The 25838-nt window shown below is 39.4% G+C and overlaps 1 protein-coding gene across 1 annotated transcript in view; it reads right to left on the reverse strand.

The window, feature by feature from the left end:
• The window catches only part of MRPS28 (mitochondrial ribosomal protein S28), a 102179-nt gene that overhangs the window by 72631 nt on the left and 3710 nt on the right, over nucleotides 1-25838 (reverse strand). The window contains exon 2 of the mRNA XM_027561251.1: nucleotides 13760-13941. Within this exon, the coding sequence (XP_027417052.1) occupies nucleotides 13760-13941 (182 nt within the window). The remainder of the gene's footprint in view (nucleotides 1-13759; nucleotides 13942-25838) is intronic.

Here is a 25838-nt window from a genome sequence, read left to right on the forward strand (position 1 = left end):
GATTATACAGTGGAAGTGAGAAATAGATTTAAGGGATTAGATCTGATAGACACAGTGCCTGAAGAACAATGGATGGAGGTTCGTGACGTTGTACAGGAGGCAGGGATCAAGACCATTCCCAAGAAAAAGAAATACAAAAAGGCAAAATGGTTGTCTGAGGAGCCCTTACAAGTAGCTGAGAAAAGAAGAAAAGTGAAAAGCAAAGGAGAAAAGGAAAGATATACCCATTTGAATGCAGAGTTCGAAAAAATAGCATGGAGAGATAAGAAAGCCTTCCTCAGCGATCAATGCAAAGAAATAGAGGAAAACAACAAAATGGAAAAGACTAGAGATCTCTTCAAGAAAATCAGAGATACCAAGAGAACATTTCATGCAAAGATGAGTACAATAAAGGACAGAAATGCTATGGACCTAACAGGAGCAGAAAATATTAAGAAGAGATGGCAAGAATACACAGAAGAACTGTACAAAAAAGATCTTCATGACTCAGATAACTACAATGGTGTGATCACTCACCTAGAGCCAGACATCCTGGAATGCAAAGTCAAGTGGGCCTTAGGAAGCATCATTATGAACAAAGCTAGTGGAGGTGATGGGAATTCCAGTTGAGCTATTTCAAATCCTAAAAGATGATGCTGTGAAAGTGCTGCACTCAATATGCCAGCAAATTTGAAAAACTCAGCAGTGGCCACAGGACTGGAAAAGGTCAGTTTTCATTCCAATCCCAAAGAAAGGCAACGCCAAAAAATGTTCAAACTATTGCACAATTGCACTCATCTCAGAAGCTAGCAAAATAATGCTCAAAATTCTCCAAGCCAAGTTTCAACAGTACGTGAGCAGTGAACTTCCAGATGTTCAAGCTGGATTTAGAAAAGGCAGAGAAACCAGAGATCAAATTGCCAACATCCGTTGGATCACTGAAAAAGCAAGAGCGTTCCAGAAAAACATCTACTTCTGCTTTATTGACTATGCCAAAGCCTTTGACTGTGTGGATCACAACAAACCATGGAAAATTCTTCAAGAGACGGGAATACCAGACTACCTCACCTGCCCCCTGAGAAATCTGTATGCAGGACAAGAAGCAACAGTTAGAACTGGACATGGAAGAACAGACTGGTTCCAAATCGGAAAGGAGTATTGTCACCCTGCTTATTTAACTACTATGCAGAGTACATCATGCGAAATGCTAGACTAGATGAAGCACAAGCTGGAATCAAGATTGCCAGGAGAAAGATCAATAACCTCAGATATGCAGAGGACACAACTCCACCCTTATGGCAGACAGTAAAGAAGAACTAAAGAGCCTCTTGATAAAAGTGAAAGAGGAGAATGAAAAAGTTGGCTTAAAACTCTGGGGTAAAAGAGCTTTTACTGTACATACTGATTGTCAGAGGATTAGAACAAAGGCCTTTTGCCCTCCACACTCATGTTCTTCCTGACGCTTGCCCTGCTATCAACTTCCCTACACATTCCAAAAATCAGAGTATCTCCTTCCTATCATTTTTATTCTCTAAAATTTTAGAAAGCAGTTTTAGAGGAATGTAAAAAAAAAAAAGAAAGAACAAGGAAAGGAGGAGAACCAAGAAAAAGGAGGTATATGACAATTTCAGGAATGAAAATGGTCCACAGACAGTACTGAACACTACGGAGAGCTTCAGCAAAGATAACTGGGCAGAGGGCCAGAAGGCCACTGATGCATTTAAGAGGGAGCTTTTAGTTAGCACTTGGTGAGGGCAGAGTCAGGTAGGCTGGGCTGGGGAAGAAATAAAATGTAGAAAATAAGGGCAATCTGGGAAACAGGGAGGAAGAGAATAGTTTGAAGGGTAAAATGTTTCAAATTTTATCAAATTTTCTAGAAAAGATAATATCAGAGAAAATTTAGAGACTAGGAAAGCCAGGGAGGACTAAGTTAAATTAATATGATATTTCAGATATTCAACTTTTTTTTTTACTCTAAAAAGTAGCAATTTCATATAGATTAAACTAATGTGTGAACTTAATTTCACTAACGAAGGAGCTAAAGAGATCTGCTAAGGAGGTGGAAGAGAGGAACAAGAGGACTAAGAGTAAAAAAGGTAAAGTAACAAGGACTCTACCAGAAATAAATGAACGCGTTTTCGGAACTCTGCTTAAAGTCCTACAATACGATCCTATGCTGAATACACCTGGCAAGGTTGTTATCCTCTGAAAGGATCCCACCTGCTAGTTGTACCTTTGCATTTATTTCACTTTTAGAAACAAAGCTACTGAGCTCTAACGAGATGCCTGAACCTGAACACTGCAAGATTTCTTTTGGGGGGAAAAAAATCACTCTCGCTTAATGTGGCACAAACACAAAGCTGCACTGATGCTGTTGCCTTTGTTTTTTGTTTTTTTGCTGATATAGAAGATATAGAAACTTAGAGCCCAATATGAAAAGCAGAGACATTACTTTGCCAACAAAGGTCCATATAGTCAAAGCTATGGTATTTCCAGTAGTCATGTATGGTGGTGAGAGTTGGATTATAAAGAAAGCTGAACACCAAAGAAATGATGCTTTGGAACTGTGGTGTTGGAGAAGACTCCTGAGAGTCCCTTGGACTGCAAGGAGATCCAATCAGTCCATCCTAAAGGAGATCAGTCCTGAATATTCATTGGAAGGGCTGATGCTAAAGCTGAAACTCTTAACACTTTAGCTGCCTGATGTGAAGAACTGACTCATTGGAAAAGACTCTGATGCTGGGAAAGATTGAAGGCAAAAGGAGAAGTGGATGGCAGAGGATGAGATGGTTAGATAGCATCACCAACCTGATGGACTTGAGTTTGAGCAAGTTCTAGGAGTTGCTGATGGACAGAAAGCCTGGCGTGCTGCAGTCTATGGGGTTGCAAAGAGTCAGACATGACTGACCGACTGAACTGATGAAGTTGCTAATTTCAGGTATACTGTTTTTCTATATCTTAATTTCTCATAAATTCAGCTGCAAATGGCCAAACATCTACAGAATAACCACATGTCTAAAACCAAGCTCCATGCCCTGCCCTATGAAGAGCAACTCTATCCAACTTTCCTTTTGCTGTGACCTCCATCTTTCTAGTCACCTGGGCTGGCACCAGTCAGCAAAACCTATCAGTCAACTGCTTCGAACAGTCTCTCCTAATTTTCCTTTCCCATTTTTTCTTGCTCTAGTCCAACTAGTAGTCAGCCCGTCTGGATATCTATGATAGTCTCAGAACTGGCCTTGCCTATCATCTCCCATATCACTACCAGTGTATCATCCAAAAACACCAGTCCCCAAATTCAGCTCCTTTGTATCTCCACCATCACAAATTTTCATCTTGAAATTCAGTTTTCTGTAAGGATCCTTGCCTGTCTAGTAAAGCAAATATTTCATTGTTGTATTTTAGTCATTAACTTGTGTCCAACTATTTGTGACCCCATGGACTGTTGCCCACCAGGCTCCTCTGTCCATGAGATTTCCCAGGCAAGAATAATGGAATGGGCTGCCATTTCCTTTTCTAGGTGATCTTCCTGATGGAAGGACTGAATCCATGTCTCCTGCTTAATAGGTAGATTCCTTACCACTGAGCCATCTGGTAAGCCCAAATATTTCATTACTCCTTAAAATTTCATCCAAGCCATGGGCTCTTGACCCATGATGATTTTAAAAATGTACACATGCTATGTTCATACCTCCCTCTAAAAGTGGGGACTAACTCCTCAGCCACTGAGTGTGGGCTGGGCTTACTGACTTACTTCTAATGAAGAGAATATGGCAGAAGTGACAATGTCTGACTAGGTCATAAAGGACATCACAACCACTTCCAAGGTCTCTCTTATTCACTCAGGGGACAGCTAACTGTTATGCAGTGAGGACACTCAAGGAGCCCTGGAGAAGTCCATGTGGTAAGGCCTAAGGCTTCCTGCCCACAGCCAGCACTAACTTGCCAGGCATGTGAGGCAGCCACTTTGGAAGCAAAATCTCCAGCCCTAGTTAAGCCTTCAGATGACTGCAGCCTGGCCAATATCTTAAATGAAGCTCATAATAACCTTGAGCCAGGAAGGTCTAGCAAAGATACTCATAAATTCCTGACTCACAGCAATTGCATGAGATAATAAATGTTTATTGTCTTAATCCATTAAGTTTTTGAGTAATGTGTTACACAGATGGAGAAGACAGGCTTATTCTCAATTCTGTGCCATTGCTCACGCCATCTCCTCCACCACTGTCCTGTCATTATCCATCTTCCAATGCCCCTTCCCCTACTCTTCAGATTCAAGCCAAAGTTTCATCTCCGGGAGGAGCCCCCTTCTTTTTTTCATAAAACCATTTCAACTCTTACTTCTCCAGTTCTACTTTGAACACTTCTATGCTTAATCACATCATTCATTTAGGCATTCATTCATATATTCCTGTGTTACTGGGCTATATGCATCTTTCCTCTTAAAGACATCATACAGTTCTTCTAAACTGCATTCAGCACACTGTAATTAAGATATTCAACATCTGCTGAGAAAATTAGCAAGTCACACATACACGCGCATCCTGGAAGTGCATTTGATGAGTACGTATAAAGCAGAGGTTAACAATATGGACTTAGAGCTAACAGTCTCTCCTCTCTGCTTATTTACTAGCTGCTGTCCTTGGGTAAGTTACTTAAAATCTCTGTAAGCCTTTATTTCTTCAGTGCTTTTTAATAAGGATTCTAACAGTATCTATTTTAGTATCTACTTAATAAAAAGATGTTTAAAAAAGCACATGCAAATCTCTGAACAAAGTGCCTGGCACAGAGTGTTCAACAAATGTTAGTTATTATTGCTTGTATTATAAACCACAAATGACAAAGGACATGTTGAAATTCTGGGTTCCTGAAAGTCTCTAGATGTTATCAAGTGGCAATTTAAATTAATATGAAATTCTACAAACTAAAACAGGATTCACAATTTCTATTAAGATAACTTAATTTTTCTAAAATCTACTTTTAAGTCAATAGAACTACAGCCTGAACCAATTGTACAAGTGCAGCCTTGACTTTTTATCCTTGTTGTCCTAATAGGATATTAACTTCAAAGCTTTTGTGGGAACACTTAATTGCTTGCATTCCTTAACAAGTAGCCACCTAAGGAGTTTCCAGATTCACTTTTAACCTTTACAGTCCTAAGAAAGTATATAAGGCAAACTTACGAGACATTTAAATTTACACAGTCTCTGGGTTGATACAGCTGCATGTATGTGAATAAGCCACAAAAAGTAAATGAATTTTGAATATCAATCAAAATAGAATCCAATAGACAAAAAAATCAAAATAAAAGAACTATATGCTATACCATATACCTGAGGGGAGGTGGGTGGGAAACTATAATGTTATTCATTAAAAAAATTTTTTATTGTGGTACAATTGACATTTGCTATTATATTAGTTTCAGGGGTATAACATAATGATTCACTATTTCTGTATATTGTGAAAAGGTCTCCACAAGTCCAGTTAACATCCATCACCATAAACAGTAACAAATGTAACTTTTTGTGATGAGAACCTTTAAGATTACTCTCTAAACAACTTTCAAATATGCAACACAGTATTATTAACTGTAGTAACCATGTGGTACATTTTATCTCCATGACTTATTTATTTTATAACTGGAAATTTGTACCTTTTGACCACCTTCTCCATTACACCCACTCTGCAACCTCTGACAACCACCAATCCATTCTCTGTATCTATGAGCCCTGTCCCCTGTCTTTTTTTTTTTTTGTCTAATGTTATTCAGAGTTGGAATTACATGTGTTTCATGAACTCAGATCATTCCTAAGCTATTTTATAATTTACATATATTCTTAACCATTTCCTAGAAAATAATCAAAGCTGTGTTGAGAAAACCTAATAGAATGATTTTCAATAACCATTCTATTTAAAAACAAGCTTACTTTTTAACTGTGAACCAAGTCCTCTGGAATAAAAAGAGCTACTTAATTTAAATTGTTATTTTCTCTTTCCCCCTACCAATATACCTTGAAAACTTTAGTTTTTGAAACATTCAGTATCCATTCCACTCTTTATGTGACCCTATATATCACACAACCTGAAATAGAAACAAAGACTGGAAAATTAGCTTGTTTATTACACCTCAGTGTCAAACAAAAGTACAAATAATATTCAGTGCATGTGCTAGTTACCTTAGAACTGCCAATCATGCTTGTTTTGAAGCCTTTTGATTTTCAGAGCTGTCAATCTTGTGTGTTGTAAGAGAGAAGTGAGTAGAAATAATGCTTTAAGAGATGCAATCTTCATGAAGCATGAATAAATCAATGGACTTTACTCATAAAATTGAATCTTAGGATTTGACAGAAAGGTATACAATTCTCACAAAAAAATAAAAATATAAATTAATGAAATTAATTTATTTAAAATTAATCAATTTAATTTAAAAAATATAAACTAATGAAATAAAAAAGAGAATAAGGCTCTTTAACCAAAAAGGTAAGCGTGGTTCAGCCATAAGGATTTGATATTTCAGTAAAAAAGAGGAATGTTCTTTAACTGATACTAATCAGAAGTATTATAACCATCGAGTGGGAAAGGGAGAATCAGACTAATCTAAATCTGGACATTAAAAAAATTTTTTTTTAAAGCAGGCAAAAGTATCAATATAAATTCTCCACTTCCCCAATATAACCCAATTTTCTATTTACCTATTCATTCGTGTCTAAAATCAAACACCATCAGAAGCTTTGCCCTCTGACTTGCAAGCCACAATTAGTCACCAACACCTGTTTCTTCTATCTCCTAAATTACTAGTAAAAATCTCCTTTCCTGACCCCTAGACTTAATTCACAGAGAAGGCAATGGCACCCAACTCCAGTACTCTTGCCTGGAAAATCCATGGATGGAGGAGCCTGGTGGGCTGCAGTCCATGGGGTCGCTACGAGTCAGACATGACTGAGCGACTTCACTTTCACTTTTCACTTTCATGCATTGGAGAAGGAAATGGCAACCCACTCCAGTGTTCTTGCCTGGAGAATCCCGGGGACGGGGGAGCCTGGTGGGCTGCCATCTATGGGGTCGCACAGAGTTGGATACGACTGAAGCAACTTAGCAGCAGCAGCAGTAGCAGCAGATTTAATTCACATTCTTGTTATTTCTTTCCAGAAGCTTCCTTACTGGCCTCTCTAACTCTGGTTTCATTCTTCTAATATATACTCCACATCACAGCCAGAATGATCTCACTGAAACACAGTGTGGTACCTGTCAGGATATTTTCATATCTTTACCACTTTCAGAGTAAAGCCTCAATGTTTGAAAATGATACATAAAGTCCTTAAGGATCTGGCTCCTGCCCATGTCCCTGATCTCCCAATTCACTTCTCCTAAACTTAAGTCAACTAAGCCACTTGAGTTCTCTCTCACTGAAAACTTTGGCAAGTACAGCTCCCTCTCATTTTCTGCACTTTGTATCTCCTATCCCCCCTCTACAACTCAGTTCAACTGCTAGTTCCTCTGGGAAACTGTCTTTGACACAAGCTGACTCCATCATTGATCCCCTCTTCTCCATGCCGTTGCTGCTGCTGCTAAGTCGCTTCAGTCGTGTCCAACTCTGTGCGACCCCATAGATGGCAGCCCACCAGGCTTCCCCGTCCCTGGGATTCTCCAGGCAGGAACACTGGAGTGGGTTGCCATTTCCTTCTCCAATGCATGAAAGTGAAAAGTGAAAGTGAAGTTGCTCAGTCGTGTCCGACTCTTAGCGACCCCACGGACTGCAGCCTACCAGGCTCCTCCATGCCGTTAGGGTACAGTAAATAAAACTTGACACGATACTATGTGTATTGGTTTACATCTCTATCCCGAGCTGAATCACAAACTCCCTATCCCCGAGCTGAATCACAAATTCCCTGAACACTGAGACTGTCTTTCATCTGTACATCACTAACATAAAACAAGAAGTGGTGCACAATAGCTGCTCATTAAATATTTGCTGACTCAGTGAAAGATTATACTATGGCCTATTTGTTTAAAAATAAGGTTAATAAACAGAGAAGGCAATGGCACCCCACTCCAGTACTCTTGCCTGGAGAATCCCATGGACAGAGGAGCCTGGTAGGCTGCAGTCCATGAGGTTGCTAAGAGTCGGACATGACTGAGCGACTTCACTTTCACTTTTCACTTTCATGCATTGGAAAAGGAAATGGCAACCCACTCCAGTGTTCTTGCCTGGAGAATCCCAGGGATGGGGGAGCCTAGTGGGCTGCCGTCTATAGGGTCACACAGAGTCGGACACGACTGAAGCGACTTAGCAGCAGCAGCAAGGTTAATAAAATCAGCAACTTAGTTCTTGAGATTAATAAAATGTATTATGGGTACATTCCAAGCCAACCAAACTAATCAATGCCATAAAGCAATACTTTGCACAAGGGCTTCCCTTGTGGCTCAGCTGGTAAAGAATCCGCCTGCAATGCGGGAGACCTGGGTTCGATCCTTGGGTTGGGAAGATCCCCTGGAGAAGGGAAAGGCTACACTCCAGTATTCTGGGCTGGAGAATTCCATGGACTGTACAGTCCGTGGGATCGCAGAGTCAGACCTGACTGAGTGACTTTCACTTCACTCACTGTAAGAACTGGCACCATCTCAAGTAGTATTTGAGATCCAATAATCCCATCCTATTTTTACTACTCTTTCTACTAGAGGTGTTAAAGAGTCAACCACGACAACTGCTCCTGTCCAAGACACTCAGTACCTTGATTGATTCAACAAACACTTTTCTGATATATGACCATCCCTATCAAGGGTTTCAGTGAACAGGTTAGTCAACATAGGGGCCAGACCCCGACCTGGTTACATGTCACTGATCAGGAAGTTAGTTATCTGGTGACATCAAGTCTCCACAGAACTCGGTGAGAATTAAGCAGGGGAGCTTAGAAGTGGTCAAGATACACATCGACATTCGCTTACTAAAGTACATACACTTTACTTACTTAAGAGGCTGCGAGGTCCTTACTCAAACTCTAGTTGTCTTATTTTAAGCACAATTTTGATGACTGATTTCCCAGGCATCAGAATATTAGAAGAAAATTAGGAAAGCTAAAAATGCAGACACAAATACAAATAGAAAAAGAAACATGACACCCAAAGGTGAAACACAAAAACTACAAAACCAGAGGGTTACGTGGCTGAGGAACAATAATTCTATATATTTAAGTTGTGATACAATACAGAAATTAATGATCATAATTATGACCTTAGGTCATCAAAACAAAGACAAACAAGTTAAACAACTTTAGGTCTAATAAGGTTCAAGAAAACAAATGACACATTTTATAAAATGAATCAATTAAAAATTGCATTATACATAGTCAACTTTCTACCCTTTGCAAAATAAACTTTTTTGAAATATGTCATTCCCAAATAACAAGAGGCATGCTGACTCTAAGCTACTTATCATTGTCAGACATTAACTAGTTTCTGTGACTACAAGAGTCACCACAATCATGATTCACAACCATTCCAAAACAAAGCCTGGACCTGCTGGCCATTAGATTATTGGTGGTAATACTACCCAAACACACTGTACCATGGACACCATAACCCAGGATATTAGAACTGACTACCTACCAGTCTTTAACAGACCTCTAAAGAGATTCACTACCATACTGCTTTCAAGGTCCCTGGTATTGAGCTGGTTCGTATGTCAGACTATTTTAAGGAAGTTTCTATAACACTTTAGTACTAATAGCTACATGCTATAGGATTTAGAGAGCAGCACAGCAAAGTGAAAGAACATTCCTGAGTGATGGATACACACAGCCCTAGGCTTTAATCTCTGCCTTGTTAATTACACCTGTGTGACTGCAGCACCTTGTTTATGCCCAGAGACTTACTTTCATTTGGGAAATGGGGATAATATCTTCTACTGCCTATGCTTCTTGTGCAGAACAAATCAGATAATGTACATAAGGTGCCAACATATGTTTTAAAAAGACTGGCTATCAGGATTATCAGATATAGAAATGAAATGATCTTAATCCACACTAGGACAAGTTTTGTGAAATTGTGTGCTGTACTAATAACACACAACTGTTTAAAGGGAAAAGTGCTTTATATTTTTAAGTTACAGTAGAAGTCCCCTGACTCATAGATTGGTTCATGGAAAAGCAGGTCAAAGTGAGGACTCCATAAAACAAGTATACACATAAACTATAGAGATATTAACTTAGCAATTAATGCAAATATTCTGAGAGGGGGCCAGGCCTTCTTACTGAGAAGAGGTCTACTCACTGGAGCTCTGCACTGATCTCCTTAAATAAACAATATCTATACTGCAAAGTCTGGGATTGCCAGAGTCAGTCACTTTAAACTAACACAGGGACAGAAAGAACTGCTGCCCCCATCCCAATCTTTATAGTTTACTTAAATTAATTCAATAGCAATTTTATTTTAAAAAGATTCCCTTATGGTGCCTTTCTAAAACATTAAAATTAGCTTTCATAAGAACAAAGACCCTTTCGAAACTCATTTTTATTAATTTATGTAATAATCAAATAAATTATTTAGCAATAATATAAATGGGTTTGGGAATAAACACAACTAGCTTTTGCTAAATATATATCTCAAATGAAAGAAGCAAAAATGCCCAGTTATGGTACAGAACTATTAGTTTCTAATTGTCTAAGTGCTGATATCATCCTAAAGGAGATCAATCCTGGGTGTTCATTGGAAGGACTGATGTTGAAGCTGAAACCCCAATATACTTTGGCCACATGATGCAAGAAAGCTGACTCATTTGAAAAGACCCTGATGTTGGGAAAGATTGAGGGCAGGAGGAGAAGGGGACGACAGAAGATGAGATGGTTGGATGGCATCACCAACTCAATGGACATGAATTTGGGTGAACTCCGGGAGTTGGTGATGGACAGGGAGGCCTGGCGTGCTGCAATTCATGGGGTTGCAAAGAGTTGGACACAACTGAGCGACTAAACTGAATTGAACTGAAGTGCTGGTATGGGTTAATGGGTTTTACAGAAGAAAATCTTGATTAAATTTAAGAAGTCAGTTAATTCAATAACTGCCAAAAAAGTTAATGCCAGGGTCATTTTGATTTGCTATAATCTGACTTCTGATTCCAAGTCATAAACTGATGTTTAAAAAACAAAATGGAGACACGTGTACCCCAATGTTCATCATAGCACTGTTTATAACAGCCAGGACATGGAAGCAACCTAGATGTCCATCAGCAGATGAACAGATGAGAAAGCTGTGGTACATATACACAATGGAGTATTACTCAGCCATTAAAAAGAATACATTTGAATCAGTTCTAATGAGGTGGATGAAACTGGAGCCTATTATACAGAGTGAAGTAAGCCAGAAAGAAAAACACCAATACAATATACTAACGCACTTACATGGAATTTAGAAAGATGGTAACAATAACCCTGTATGCAAGACAACAAAAGAGACACAGATGTATAGAACAGTCTTTTGGATTCTGTGGGAGAGGGAGAGGGTGGGATTTGGGAGAATGGCATTGAAACATGTATAATATCATATAAGAAACGAATCACCAGTCCAGGTTCAATGCAGGATACAGGATGCTTGGGGCTGGTGCACTGGGATGACCCAGAGGGATGGTACGGGGAGGGAGGTGGGAGGGAGGTTCAGGATGGGGAACATGTGTACATCCATGGTGGATTCATGCTGATGTATGGCAAAAGCAATACAATATTGTAAAGTAATTAGCCTCCAATTAAAATAAATAAATTTATATTTAAAAAATATAAAAATAAAAAACAAAATGATTAAAACTTTTGGGCTGGTACTGTAAGAGTTAGGCCCCAACCACACTGCCAAAATTTCTGAATGTAATTATAATATGCCTACTTTGCAACTCACTCAAAGTAGATCACAACACTGTTACTCATGCCTAAATACTATACTTAATATTCTAAATATTACTATTAATGCAATGCCTTTCCAGACTTTTCTTTTAAAAGTGTTTTTCAAACTTTTTTTGTATGATAGAAATACTCTCCACCACTCCCTTCAACACCTTGAACAAGATGTTACCAGAACTGTAATATATAAAAACAGTGAAAGCAGAGCTGCTCTGAAATAGGACCTAACTGCCCCCTTTTCTCCCAGAACAATCTCTGAAGCCTTTTTGCACAACTCTATCCGATTAAATGGATATGAACCTGGGGAAACTCTGGGAGATGAGGAGGGTCAGGGAAGCCTGGCATGCTGCAGTGCATGGGGTCGCAAAGAGTCGGACATGACTTGGCAGCTGAACGACAACACGCTTCTTGGGACAAAAACGGAAAACTTGTTCTTTTAAACAACAATCAGAAATGAATATTAAAACAAAAAAAGCTACAGAACTTATTAAAAAGCTGTAATTTAGCTAATTAGAATATTCAGTTAGCCAAAACAATTTGGGATCCTTATCAATTGTTTATCACTTTTTTTAAAAAAGAAGCATTCTGGTGGCATTTTAAACATTTAGCAATAGAAGTAAGGGTAAAAGCTCTTCTCTGATTACTGTTATCTTCTACTCACTGAACATCTTGTCATCATATTACCTCTTCTTACTCATTTAATTACCAATTTTTAAAACTGATTTGTGCACTAGTTTATTATCTATTCTCCATTCTCCCAAGAGAGTAAGTTCCCCCAACTTCATGGAAGCAGAGAGCTAATCTGTCTTGTTTATGAGCCCTTATAAACAGTGCCTGCCAAACTGAAGAGATCCTAAACTCTTGGGTACTGTTAGCAAGAGCAAGAGCAGATCATTTTTCATTAATAGAAAATATATCAGTCATTTGCAAATGAAGTACTGCTTTATTTCATGTAAAGAAATTCTTTCTTCTCCTCCCTACAACTGATAAGTTTTACATCATGCCACCATGGATGCCACCCAGTTGAACTGGCCATCCTTATTCTTACAAGTTGACCTAATGTGAAGCCAGACCAGCAGGTATTAGCTTTATAAAAAGATGCATCTTATGTATAAGTCTGCTGAATTATGAATATTTTACCTGCTCAGCCAAATTTATTATAAACTGGCAAATGCCAGTGATATACATGTTTCTTTATATTTGTATATATTAAAAATTTATAGAAAAAATTCATTTCCATCTTGCTGACTATCGTTTTCCAATCTCAGAGTTTTAGGTCTGCATCTCTGTTCCCTCTTTATATTCTATTCCCAGGTCTCCCAACTTAGTGGGTTTCATAAGGCATATTTATATTCACAATTATCTTTACAAAGACTATAAACAGAATGAATTCTGTTCAAATAATAGGAAAAATGGTAATCCAGAGAGCAGATGCAAAACAGGAAGAAAAAAATATGATAAAGAATCAGAATTTGGTACAATAAGAGAAAAGAACATAAAGAAAGAGAAATTAGAGGTTTCTCTTGAAAGGCAGATGGAGACTGTGAAAAAGAAGAGGCACAAAAGTTATACACACAATGGGTTGAACAGCATGTATTATTTACTCCAAAGATGGTTTTAATTTTATGATGTGGAACGGTTTATTATCAGGATGGACATTCAAATCTTCCCCAAAACTGATCTCACTGCTTTGAGAAGACATGAATCTAGCCTAGCCTAACTTGACTAATATAACATGATGTGAACTTGGCCTATGTGGACTAACTAGCATGATGAAGAGAAATAATCCTATTTTTTATCTTTTCAAAAAATCACCACTTAAAGTCCAACAATACTTTTGAGATATCTCAACTTTTATGCACACTCTTAAAGCATCTGGAAATGATTCTACTTACTCTCCATCCACTTCCGGTCTTTTACATACGCAATGAAACTTGCCGCCAAAATCTATATAAAGATCGTTCTCCACGATATGAAAGATTCGCCCAATGACTATTTTATCCTTTGCAGGTCCCATCTGTGTAAGAGGAGAATGTCTCAGCATAGATGCGAAGGATTCCACATTTTTCGGAGAGCCCTAAATATGAAAAGAGACATTGATACGCATGTAATTCAATGCAAAGGTATAATATGGTAAGCACAGTGACAGCTTCTGTGCCCATGCAGCCACCACCTCTTGGCTTCTCTGGTGACTCGGACGGTAAAGAATCTGCCTGCATTGCAGGAGACCAGGGTTCGATCACTGGGTTGGGAAGATCCCCTGGAGAAGGGAATGCCAACCCACTCCAGTATTCTGGGAAATCTCATGGACAGAGGAGCCTGGAGCGGTCGCAAAGATTCAGACATGACTGAGCAACTCACACACATACATATAGAGTAATAGCTTACAGGGGAAGTTTTTAAAAGTCAATTTGCTGTATATTTGTTTTGCAGCAATAATAAAAACACTGAAATAAAATCTTGCTTTAAAAAGTCAGGTACACTCTTCAGCTTCCTCCTCATTCTTTTCCTCCTTGAAGAGCCAGAGAAAAGTAGGCATCTGTGCTTGGGTGGAGATGTGGTGGCCCCGGGTGCAATCTGGAAGGTGAGCAGGTAAGAACCGTCCTTAGACAAAGCCTCAGGCCTGGGGTGAGGAGTGGGTGAGGAGGGGAGTATGCACGAAGGGTATCCAAGAAGGTAACTGGCTTCATTGCTATACTTAGTCACTCAGTCGAGTCTGACTCTTTGTGACCCCACGAACTGTAGCCCTCCAGACTCCTCTGTCCACGGAATTCTCCAGGCAAGAATACTGGAGTGGGTTGCCATGCTCTCCGGCAGGCAATCTTCCCAACCCAGGGATCGAACCCAGGTCTCCCTCACTGCAGGTGTTCTTTACTGTCTGAGCCAGCAGGGAAGTCCTCATTCCTATGTGACTATCTGCAAAAAAAAAAAAAAAAGCCTTTGAATACAGGTTAATGAAAGTGACTATAGTTTTAATACAAATTTAAATAAACATTAAGATAAAAATGGTTATGGGTCATATAATTAGTAGTCTGAATTAGCAGTTCTTGTTACATAATATTTTTAAATGACCTGACTTTAATTTTAACATATTTTAATGCTGTAATTTTCTTTTCCTAAAATAAAATTTTAAAGGAAAGACAGCTTTAACTGTTTTGTGTTACTCATTTCTAGAAGTTGTTTTACATACTGAACTTATTTGAAGTAGGGTTGCATATATAATACAGGGCGATTATTTCTTTTTTTTTTTTTTTAACTTACAAAAATTTTTTTCCAAACACATGCTTTTTCAGAAATCCATGAGTACAGATTTATGTGCCTTCTACTCATCTTTGGCGGAGAAGGCAATGGCAACCCACTCCAGTACTCTTGCCTAGAAAATCCCATGGACGGAGGAGCCTGGTGGGCTGCCATCTATGGGGTCATACAGAGTCAGACACAACTGAAGCAACTTGGCAGCAGCACTCATCTTTGGGCTTCCCTGGGGCTCATTAGTAGAGAATTCGCCTGCCACTGCAGGAGACACAGGTTCAATCCCTGGGTAGGGAAGATCCCCTGGAAAAGGAAATGGCAACCCACTTCTTTCTTTTTCTTCATCTATTTTTTGGGGGTGGAGGTATTACTTAAATTTTTTTAATATATAAAGCATATGTGCATTGATGAGTGGTCATTCAGCCATGCCCAGTTCTTTGTGACCCAAAAGACTGTAGCCCACCAGGCTCCTCTGTCCATAGAATTTTCCAGGCAAGACTACTGCAGTGAGTTGCCATTTTCTTCTCTAGGGGATCTTCTAGACCTAAGGATCGAACACTCATCTCCTGTGTCTCTTGCAATGGCAGGGGGATTCTTTACCACTGAGCCACCTGGGAAGCCTATAAAGAATATGCATAAATTAATATGTATAAAACTATCATGCATATGAAGATATTTAATATACAGCTTGGAATCAGAGGAAGCACGAGATAGCAGTGAGTGCAGGCACCTCCTTTCACACATGAATACCATATCTGCTACTCACCACCACGTGACAGGCTGAAAAGTGATTTTAAATACAAGTTGCTTCAAAAGATGGAAAGTACAAACATGACTAAAAAACTTAAAAGGAAGCAAACAGTACAGCAGAATAATAAATATTCAGGAAATCGGGTTCTATGAGTAACTCAGCCACTAAATAGCTAAACATCTTGACTGTCACTTAACCTCTCTGGATCTGTCTTCTCACTTGTTAATGAAAAGGTTGGCTACCTCTCAAGTTTAGGAGTAGGAATTCTTAAATATTCTACAATATAAAATGGTTTTATAAAGTAATAAACTGTTGAAAGGGGAAGACAAATCCTACCCAGCTCCCTCTTTTAACACAAACAGTAACAAAAATAATGAAATGGTATTTGTACCTTACTTCATATTAGTTAACAAGAAAAACATTTTTACATGTGTCTTCTCTGACAGGTAAATTAAAAATTACGTCCTTATATTAACTATACTACAACAACTTTAGTTTCTTCAACCCTAACCAATAAATGCTATGCTCATAACAAAGTTCTTTTAGTAAAATTAATGGAGTAGTGGTTCAAGATGGCACAGTGGAACCTTAACATTTTTCTCTCCCTCCCTCTGAAATTCCATTCAGAGATGGTAAAGAAAGAAAGTGAAAGTCGCTCAGCTGTGTCTGACTCTTTGCGACCCCAAGGCTTCTCCAGGCCAGAATACTGGACTGGGCAGCCGTTCTCTTCTCCAGGGGATCTTTCCAACCTAGGGATGAAACCTGGGTCTCCTGCATTGCAGGCACATTCTTTACCTGCTGAGCCCTCAGGGAAGCCCAAGAATAATGGAGTGGGTAGCCTATCCCTTCTCTAGAGGATCTTCTCAACCCAGGAATTGAACCAGGGTCTCCTGCATTGCAGGCAGATTCTTTACCAGCTGAGCTCCTAGGGAAGCCCAATGATGGTAAAAGAATGAACAAAAAAATTACAAACTGCCAATATTAAAGAGAACAGAATGGAGACAAAAAGTATGCAAGAAATTTAAACAACTTTCTAGTGGACCAAAAGCATGCAGAAGGGTGATAACTAGTGAAGGAGAGTGAAGGAAACTGCAGCTAAAAATACACAGAAGGAAGAACCTATGAAAACAAGCCAATCTATTCTGAAGAATCCCATAAAGGCACAGGACTCCATCATGCCAGGAATTATAGAAAGCTGGAATGAGAAGCGAGGCTGAAAACAAGTGGAATAATTAAAAGAATATAGTCAGGGAAGGCAATTTTCTGTCCAGCACAGAACATTTGACAGAAAGGCCACGTGCACCACACCTAGAAATAAGGTGTTTATTGCCCTGGCAAAATAAATACATTTTTTCTCTTCTCTAAAAAAAATAATTAAATAAATAAATGCTCTAGAGAAATAAGTCTGGAGAGCTGATTATGCAGCAACAGGTAACTCAGTCCATCAGGAAAGAAAAGAATCAAAATGACAGCTGTCTGGCAAGGCATGAGCAGTTGGTAAGGCCTGGAGTAGGAGCACAGGCTCCTCAAGGCTCTGAGGTTGGACTGTGTGGCTCAGGTCCTGACGGTCCGCTCACCTGCTCTGCGGTTGGGGCAATATACTTAGACTCTCTGTGCTACTGTTTACTCACATATAAAAGGGGGTTAATAATTATGCCTATTTCACAGGGCTGTTATGAGGATTAAATAAATAGCCACATGTAAAGCTCTCAAAATATGCCTCTGGTAGGACCATCACCCCCTAAAATGTAGCTTAAAAAAAAGCTAATCAATTCATTATAGACCCAGTCATCACTGGGGCTTCCTGGGTGGTTCAGATGTTAAAAGAATCTGCCTGCAATGCAGGAGACCCAGGTTCGATCCCTGGGTTGGAAAGATCCCCTGGAGGAGGGCATGGCAACCCACTCCAGTATTCTTGCCTAGAGAACCCCACGGACAGAGGAACCTGACAGGCTACAGTTTTTTAAAGGGTTGCAAAGAGTCGGACACAACTGAAGCAACTTAGCACTCATGCACAGGCAGAGATTCAGATACAATATATTAGCTTAAGTGGCTGGAAGAGGCTTTTAATAGCTTGCTTGGGGGACTGAATGAAACCTGGACCCAATGACAGACTATACTAGATGAAGTTGAAATACCAGAACTTCCTTAGTATACCATTGAGAAAGGTCTTCAAAGGCTAGAAGAGAATATAACGTTAGGATGGATTTATTATTTATGATCTGTTCACCACCTCTTATTATGGCCCCAGGAGGATCTATAAGATACATACTTTACCAAGACTAAGAGAAACACCTTTGAGAAGGGAGTCCCAGCATTTCTGAGAGCCATGTGGTAGCTGTTCTCCATAGGCCAGGACTAACAGTGAGAACCGCTGCCAACAAGAGCTCCCTGAACTCAATGGGAAAATGAGATTCTTTAGTGGCAGGAGTCAGGTCAGGACTTCTTAGCCAACAACATGATGGGCATGGTTATCATAATGCTGCAGAGCCTAACAACCTGTAGAGTTTTCTGGTACTGGCTGGTTGGTTATGGTGTCCTTAGAAATAAAATAGATGGGAAAACTCTAATTCTAGAGAACAAAAGTCTGATTTGAATCACCACATATGAAACTCACGGCCCCTCAACCAATTCCCTTGAACCAATTCCCTTGAACCAATTCCCAGACATCAAGCTTTTCAAATAAAAAGGAGGTTGTGTCCCCTTGCGGAAGGATGCTATTACCAAACCTGAAATCTGGACCACCAATCTTCCTTCCAGCTTTCCCAAAGGGGTCTGTGGCTATTTACCAGAACTGAGGAAGGAGAAATTAGCAGACTTTTCAGAGATAATCTGAACTGACACTAACTCTTCCAGAACAAATTCAGTGCCAGTCAGAACAAGGGCTTATGGAGATTGCGTGATAAATGGAGTTTTAGCTCAGATCTATCTCATGAACCTGCTCTATGGTTATTCTCCCTAGAATGCACAACTGGAACATGTATAGTCAGCCACTGGCAGGATCTCCACACTGGTTCCTTGATCTGTGGAGTGAAGGCTATTAGAGTAGGAATGGCCAAGTGAGAACTTCCGCTACCTACCAAAGAAGTAAGTCAAAGGCAAAATACCACCTTCCTAGGGCACTGCAGCAGTCAGTACCTCTGTCAAGGACCTGGAAGATGCAGGGTAGTGACTCCTACCACATCCGCATTCAACTTGCCTACGAGGCCCTGAAGAAAACAGACAGGTCTTCCAGAAGGACAATTTATTGTCATAAACTTAATCAAGGGGTAACTCCAATTGCAGCTGTTGTTCCAGATGTGATTTCATGGCTGGAGTAAATTAAAATATCCCTCAGCACCTGGCATGCAATAATTATCTAACAAATGCTTTCTTTTTCTAGACCTGTTAGTAAAGATGATATACCTCCGGGTTACATTAACTCTCTAGCTCTATGCCACAGTCTAGTTTACATAGACTCTGAAGCCCACTCCATTCCACAGGACAGTATGCTACTCCATTACACACGCTGACTTGACCTGGAAGCAGAAAACTGCAACTACTCTCGACACATGGTAAGACACCTCTATCCCAGAGGGTGGGAAATGAATCTCACAAAAATGCTGGGCCTTGGTTGAAATTCCCAGGGGGCCACAGGTCTGGGCTATGTCGAGATATCCTTTCCTACCACAAAGAAGCTCAGTGCTTAATGGGTCTCTTTGATTTTTGGAGGCAACAAATACTTCATATGGACATGTTTCTTCAATTCTTTTAACAAGTAACCCAAAAAGCTGCCAGTGTTGAGTGGGGCCCAGAACAAGCTAAGACTCTGCAAGAGGTGCAAGTCATCAGGCAAGCTCTTCCACTACTTGAGTTTTATAACCTGGCAGACGTGATGCTTGCAGTACAGAGATGGACAATGAGTATTCTGAGAGGTCTCTATGAGTAGCGTATGCAGAACTAGCGTAGCCCTGAACGACAGCAGTAGAGGGCTCTGAGCAGGGCACTTGAAGGATTATCTTTCTGCAAAGACAGATGGCCTAAAGTGAGGACCAAAAATGATTTGTGTCAAGTGACTAATGATTGTGCTGGATGGTCAGAGATTTAGCAGAAACAGGATTGGGAAATATGTGACAAGAAGGTCTGGGAAGAGGGATGGTATGGGGAGGAAGGAGGGAGGAGGGTTCAGGATGGGGAACACATGTATACCTGTAGCGGATTCATTTTGATATTTGGCAAAACTAATACAATTTGTAAAGTTTAAAAATAAAATAAAATAATAAAAAAAAAGAAAACATTGTAAAGTTAAAAAAAAAGAGAGAGAGATAGGAAGACAGATCTCTCTCAAACAGGCACAGAGTGAAAAAATAAATGAGTCACACGTGAATAATTTCTTCAGCAGAGAAGAATCTTAATAATCAAGGGACAAGACAGCTAGTCATGTGGAGTCAGTCAACCTCTCTCCCTGATACTCTTGCCCACCTCCCCAGTGGGTTCAAGAACAAAGTTTCCATGACAGCAGGGATGTGCTTCTGTCTTGGGGGTAGGAAGAGTATCTCAACATGGCCCAGACCACTGGCCAACTAGAAATTTTACCAGCTGCTAGGCCCCTGAATTTCTGTGGTATGGAACTTGTGCATAGATTCGGGAATACTGATTTCCATTCACCCTGTGAGTAGTGATCTGTCTACAGTCACTGCTAAATGACCAATCTACCATGGCAGAAACCAATACTAAGCTTCCAAGACAGTATGATTCCCTAGGAGCATCGGCCAGCCACCTGGTAGCAAATTGGCAACATAGGACTATTTGAAATGGAAAGGGCAGTGATATATTTATCACTGGAATGGACATTTATTCTGAATATGGATTTGCCTTCCCTGCCCACAAAGCTTCTACCAAAACCACCATTCATGAACTTACAGATTCTCATGTTCATTGTCATGGTATTCCAAATAGCATTATTTCTAACTAAAAAAATCATTAATTATGTGGGATAATGGGGTCACGCTTATGGACTTCACTGAGCTGACTAGTGCTGGACCTGGCAGACTACTGAAATGCAACTTCTCTTTAAATTAAATTTTCTATTTTGAGACCATTGTAAATTCACATGCAATTGCAAGAAATAATACATGGAGAGCTCCTACAATGTTTATCAGTTCTCCCAATGGTAATATCTTGTAAATCACAGTATACTACAACCAGGAAAGTGACATTGATGTAATCCATCAGTAGTATTCAGATTTCACCAGTTTCAGGTGTAATCATTTGTGTGTATATTTAGTTCTATATACTTTTATCATATGTGAAGGTTCACATATACACCACCAGAGTCAAGTCACAGGACGTTCCATCACCACGATGATCCCTTGTGCTGTCCTTCCACTCCTTATCTCCCTTCTGCCCTATCCTAACTCTTAGCAACTATATATCTGTTCCCCATCTCAGTAATTACACTATTTCAATAATGTCATATAAACAGAATCACAAAGTATGTAACTCCTTGGGATTGGCTTTTTTCACAAAGCATAACTCACTTGAGAGCAATTCAAGTTGCTGTATGTATCAATCACTGGTTCCTCTTTACTGCTGAGTCATATTCCACAAGATAGATATACCACGTTATGTTTAACCATTGACCAGTTGAAGGACATCTGGGCTGTTTTCAGTTTTTGGCTATAATAAATAAATAAATCTCCTATGGCCACTTCTGTGTAAGTTTTTATATGAACATAAGTTTTCATTTCTCTGGGATACACATCCTCTGCTCCAGTGTGCATTTATCTCCTTTGGGAGGATGTGACCATCTCAACCTGAGTAGCTGGTCAGAGGCCAGAGGACTTGAGTCGCTGACTTCTGGACTGGGCGTCTATCACTCCACGTTTGCCAGCTGACAATAGCAGAGTGCCCCAAGGTTTACAAAGAGAGGGAGAAGACAAATGGGATAATCACCGTTTAATTTTATTCCGAAATCCCTACAAACCAGGCTCCACTCAAATGCTATTGCTTTCTTTATTTCCTGTTATTTAATGCCAACAGATAAAAACAAACTTAAGCATCATAATCACATTAGAAAAATTAATCACAAGAAAAATCTTAACAAAACCTTTAAAAGTAAAAACAAAATAAAGGAAAATCCAAACATATTAGAAGAAAGTGAGATGTCTAAGGAAAGAGACATAATAAGTGAAAGCTAATGCTGACTTGGGAAATCATAGGAGTCTGATTGTATATGATCAGAGCATATTACCACCCAAGAAACAGAATACATACAGAATATATTCATCTTTTCTTTTAGGCAATGGCACCCCACTCCAGCACTCTTGCCTGGAAAATCCCATGGACGGAGGAGCCTAATGGGCCGAAGTCCATGGGGTCGCTAAGAGTCAGACACAACTGAGCTACTTCACTTTCACTTTTCACTTTCATGCATTGGAGAAGGAAATGGCAACCCACTCCAGTGTTCTTGCCTGGAGAATCCCAGGGACGGGGGAGCCTGGTGGGCTGCCGTCTATGGGGTCGCACAGAGTTGGACACGACTGAAGCGACTTAGCAGCAGCAGCAGCAGCAGTACTATTTATATCAATATGTATATTACAGCTGTTGATAAAAACCTACTTTCCTTAGAGATTTATATCTACCTCAATACACTCTTTCATTGTTATTATATTAACTGGTCATTTCCTCTAAACCTGCTTTGAAAATGTTTTACTCTACTATGAAACTAAATATTTCAGAAGGCTTGTATTACTAACTTGGAGATAATTCTCCTAGAATTCTATAATGTAAAAATCAGGGAATACTATGGTTAAAACCAGAAATGTTTTGCTTCATTTCTTTACATATTAGTTTTTAAAACATTGGTGTAATTTTTTAAGTTGTCAATATAAAACCAGTGAGAAAACAAAGGGGTAAATAAAGCTGTATGAGTATTGCCAGTATATGAATTTAGAAGACTTATATTAAAAATAAGACAACTGAAACCAATCCTTCAAATAAGCTATTTTGGGATTTTTCAGTATTCTGAAAAGACAAAATATCTGATTTAAATATTCGGTTGGAATATTCCATCATTTTGAAATAAAAAATACCAATAAGAAATATTCATGAAAAATTTTTAAAATATTTACATAAAATCTATCTAATATATTGCTAAAATGAAACTATAAAGTGTATTATAACATCAGTATTCTACATAAATCAGCTAAAATAGTTACTCATCATCCTAAAACAATAAAATGTTCTGTGCGGCCTTAAAAATTCTTGCAACCCATTTTCTCAACGTGCTGTAAAGTAACATGCCACCCTCTACTGTTAAGAAACAGTAACGTTCATAAAGCAGAAAACCAGTTTTTTGCTCAACTGTTGCCACCTGGTGGCTATAACATGGATTTTTCACTACTCCACAGCTCTCAATCGACTTAACAGGGTCTACAAATCTCTGTTCCCTAGAGGAAATGGCAACCCGCCCCGGCCCCCCGCCCCCTCCCCTCCAGTATCCTTGCCTGGAGAATCCCATGGACACAGGAGCCTGGCAGGCTACAGTGCATGGGGTTGCAAGAGTCGGACACGACTTGGCGACTAAACTACTACTATTACTAAGTGCCATAAGAGGGTTAAAGGTTTTAAAATATTTTTAAAAGGAAAAAGGCAATTGACTTTAAAAATGTAACATTTAGCAAATATTTACCAGGTCCTCTATACTAAGCGTGTGTTACGTTGGTTACAAAAATGAAAAGGACTTGGTCCCCATCCTACCAAAAATAAAACACTTTACAGAGACACATGAATATCTTAAAATAATGAACCAAGGAAAAGAGAAATGAATAAGTGAGCATGGACGAATAAATGGACTTTCAGGTCACTGAAACTTGAGATCACTTGAGATCGCTGAAATAGGCAATTCACATGAATTGTCCTTGATTAAATTCCCGCCTGCAGGGGAAAGTTCCTTTTAAGGATAACTTACTTGGTTCTTACTGAATATTTCGTATTTCTGAGGTGCACATATAGATACATGTGTCTACATTTTAAAGATAAGAATTTAACCATTGGGTACAAGGTTAACTTTCATTCATTCATATATATATATGTGTGTATGTGTTCACTTTCATATATATATATGTGTGTGTGTGTGTGTGTGTGTATGTGTGTGTGTGTGTGTGTGTGTATGCTTTCCTGATGGCTCAGCAAGTAAAGAATCCGGCTGCAATACAGGAGACACAAAAGATGCAGGCTCAATTCCTGGGTTGGGAAGATTCCTGGGGGACGGCATGGTAACCCATTCCAGTATTCTTGCCTGGAGAATCCATGGACAAAGGAGCCTGGAGGGCTACAGTTCAATGGGTCGCAAAGAGTCAGACATGACTAAGTGCGCACACACACACACATTTTAATCAAAGCCCCTGGACTTTCGATATAAGTCTCACCTGGTTGGAGAGATGATAAAGGCCTAAACAAGAGATAATTTTTACTACAGAATTTGTAGGCAGGGAAGCTAATTTTAGGGGGAAGAACAAAGGTAAAGATATCATGCTTTGTTTAGGGAACAGCTGGCTAAAATGTCTGGCTCCAAAAGCTATCTTTAAAGCAGAAACCATGTTACAAATTAAATCTTATATAGAACCCAATATATATAAAAATAAGCATAGTATTTTGGTGGTATAAGTACATTTTATCAGTTCAAATTCATAGAATTTACTTAATATTAAGTAAAAAACTGTGAACATGCAATTATTTTGATAAAAATTACAAACAAGTATCAGAAGTGAGGGATAACAATTTCTGTATTTTGACTGCCCAATACCAAGAAAATCTACTAATAATACCCCACATGTATAAGTGGGTGAGGAAACAGGCACTGTCACACACTGTAAGTGGGAGTGTGGTGCAGTGTGTATCTATCAAAACTCAAACTGCGTGTGTACACTTTTAGTCAGTATATATCCCATATATATGGATAAGGGTGTGCTCAGTTGTGTCTGACTCTTTGCAACCCCATGGACTGTAGCCCACCAGGTTCCTCTGTTCATGGAATTTTCTAGGCAAGAATACTGAAGCAAGTTGCCATTTTCTACTCTAGGGGATCTTACTGACCCAGGGTTTGAACTGGCGTCTCCAGCATCTTCTGCATTGGCAGGTGGATTCCTTACCACTGAGCCACCTGGTGGCTAAGTCATGTCCAGTTCTTTGCAATTCCAAGGACTGTAGCCACATCAGACTCTGACAATGGGATTTCCCAGGCAGGACTAAAGGAGTGGGTTGCCATTTCCTTCTCCAGGGGTTCTTTCCCATCCAGGAATTAAACCCCCATCTCCTGTATTGGCAGGCAGAATGATAGAAGAATCATAATTCAAAGCAAGATCGTCTGAATCAAGAAGTTTCATTCTTAAACATTAAGGATGTAGTTAAAAAACCTGCATGTTTTTAAGTATATCTGTATATATAATTAACTTATATTCATATATGCATACATAAAATCTCTAGTAGTATGCATTTATAAAAATACACATTCCAGCTTTGAGAAAATGAGGGAAAGGAGGCTTTTATATGCACTTAGTAACCTTCAATGCTATTTACTTTCTCCCTTAACAACATCACTTTTATACTTTACAATTTTTTTTCAAAAATCCTGATCACACAATCAGATCAGATCAGATCAGATCAGTTGCTCAATTATGTCCGACTCTTTGCGACCCCATGAATCGCAGCACGCCAGGCCTCCCTGTCCATCACCAACTCCCGGAGTTCACTCAGACTCATGTCCATCGAGTCAGTGATGCCATCCAGCCATCTCATCCTCTGTCGTCCCCTTCTCCTCCTGTCCCCAATCCCTCCCAGCATCAGAGTCTTTTCCAATGAGTCAACTCTTCACATGAGGTGGCCAAAGTACTGGAGTTTCAGCTTTAGCATCATTCCTTCCAAAGAAATCCCAGGGCTGATCGCCTTCAGAATGGACTAGTTGGATTTCCTTGCAAGGGACTCTCAAG

The sequence above is a fragment of the Bos indicus x Bos taurus genome, chromosome 14 (assembly GCF_003369695.1).
Source record: "Bos indicus x Bos taurus breed Angus x Brahman F1 hybrid chromosome 14, Bos_hybrid_MaternalHap_v2.0, whole genome shotgun sequence".
NCBI classification, from domain to species: Eukaryota; Metazoa; Chordata; class Mammalia; order Artiodactyla; family Bovidae; genus Bos; species Bos indicus x Bos taurus.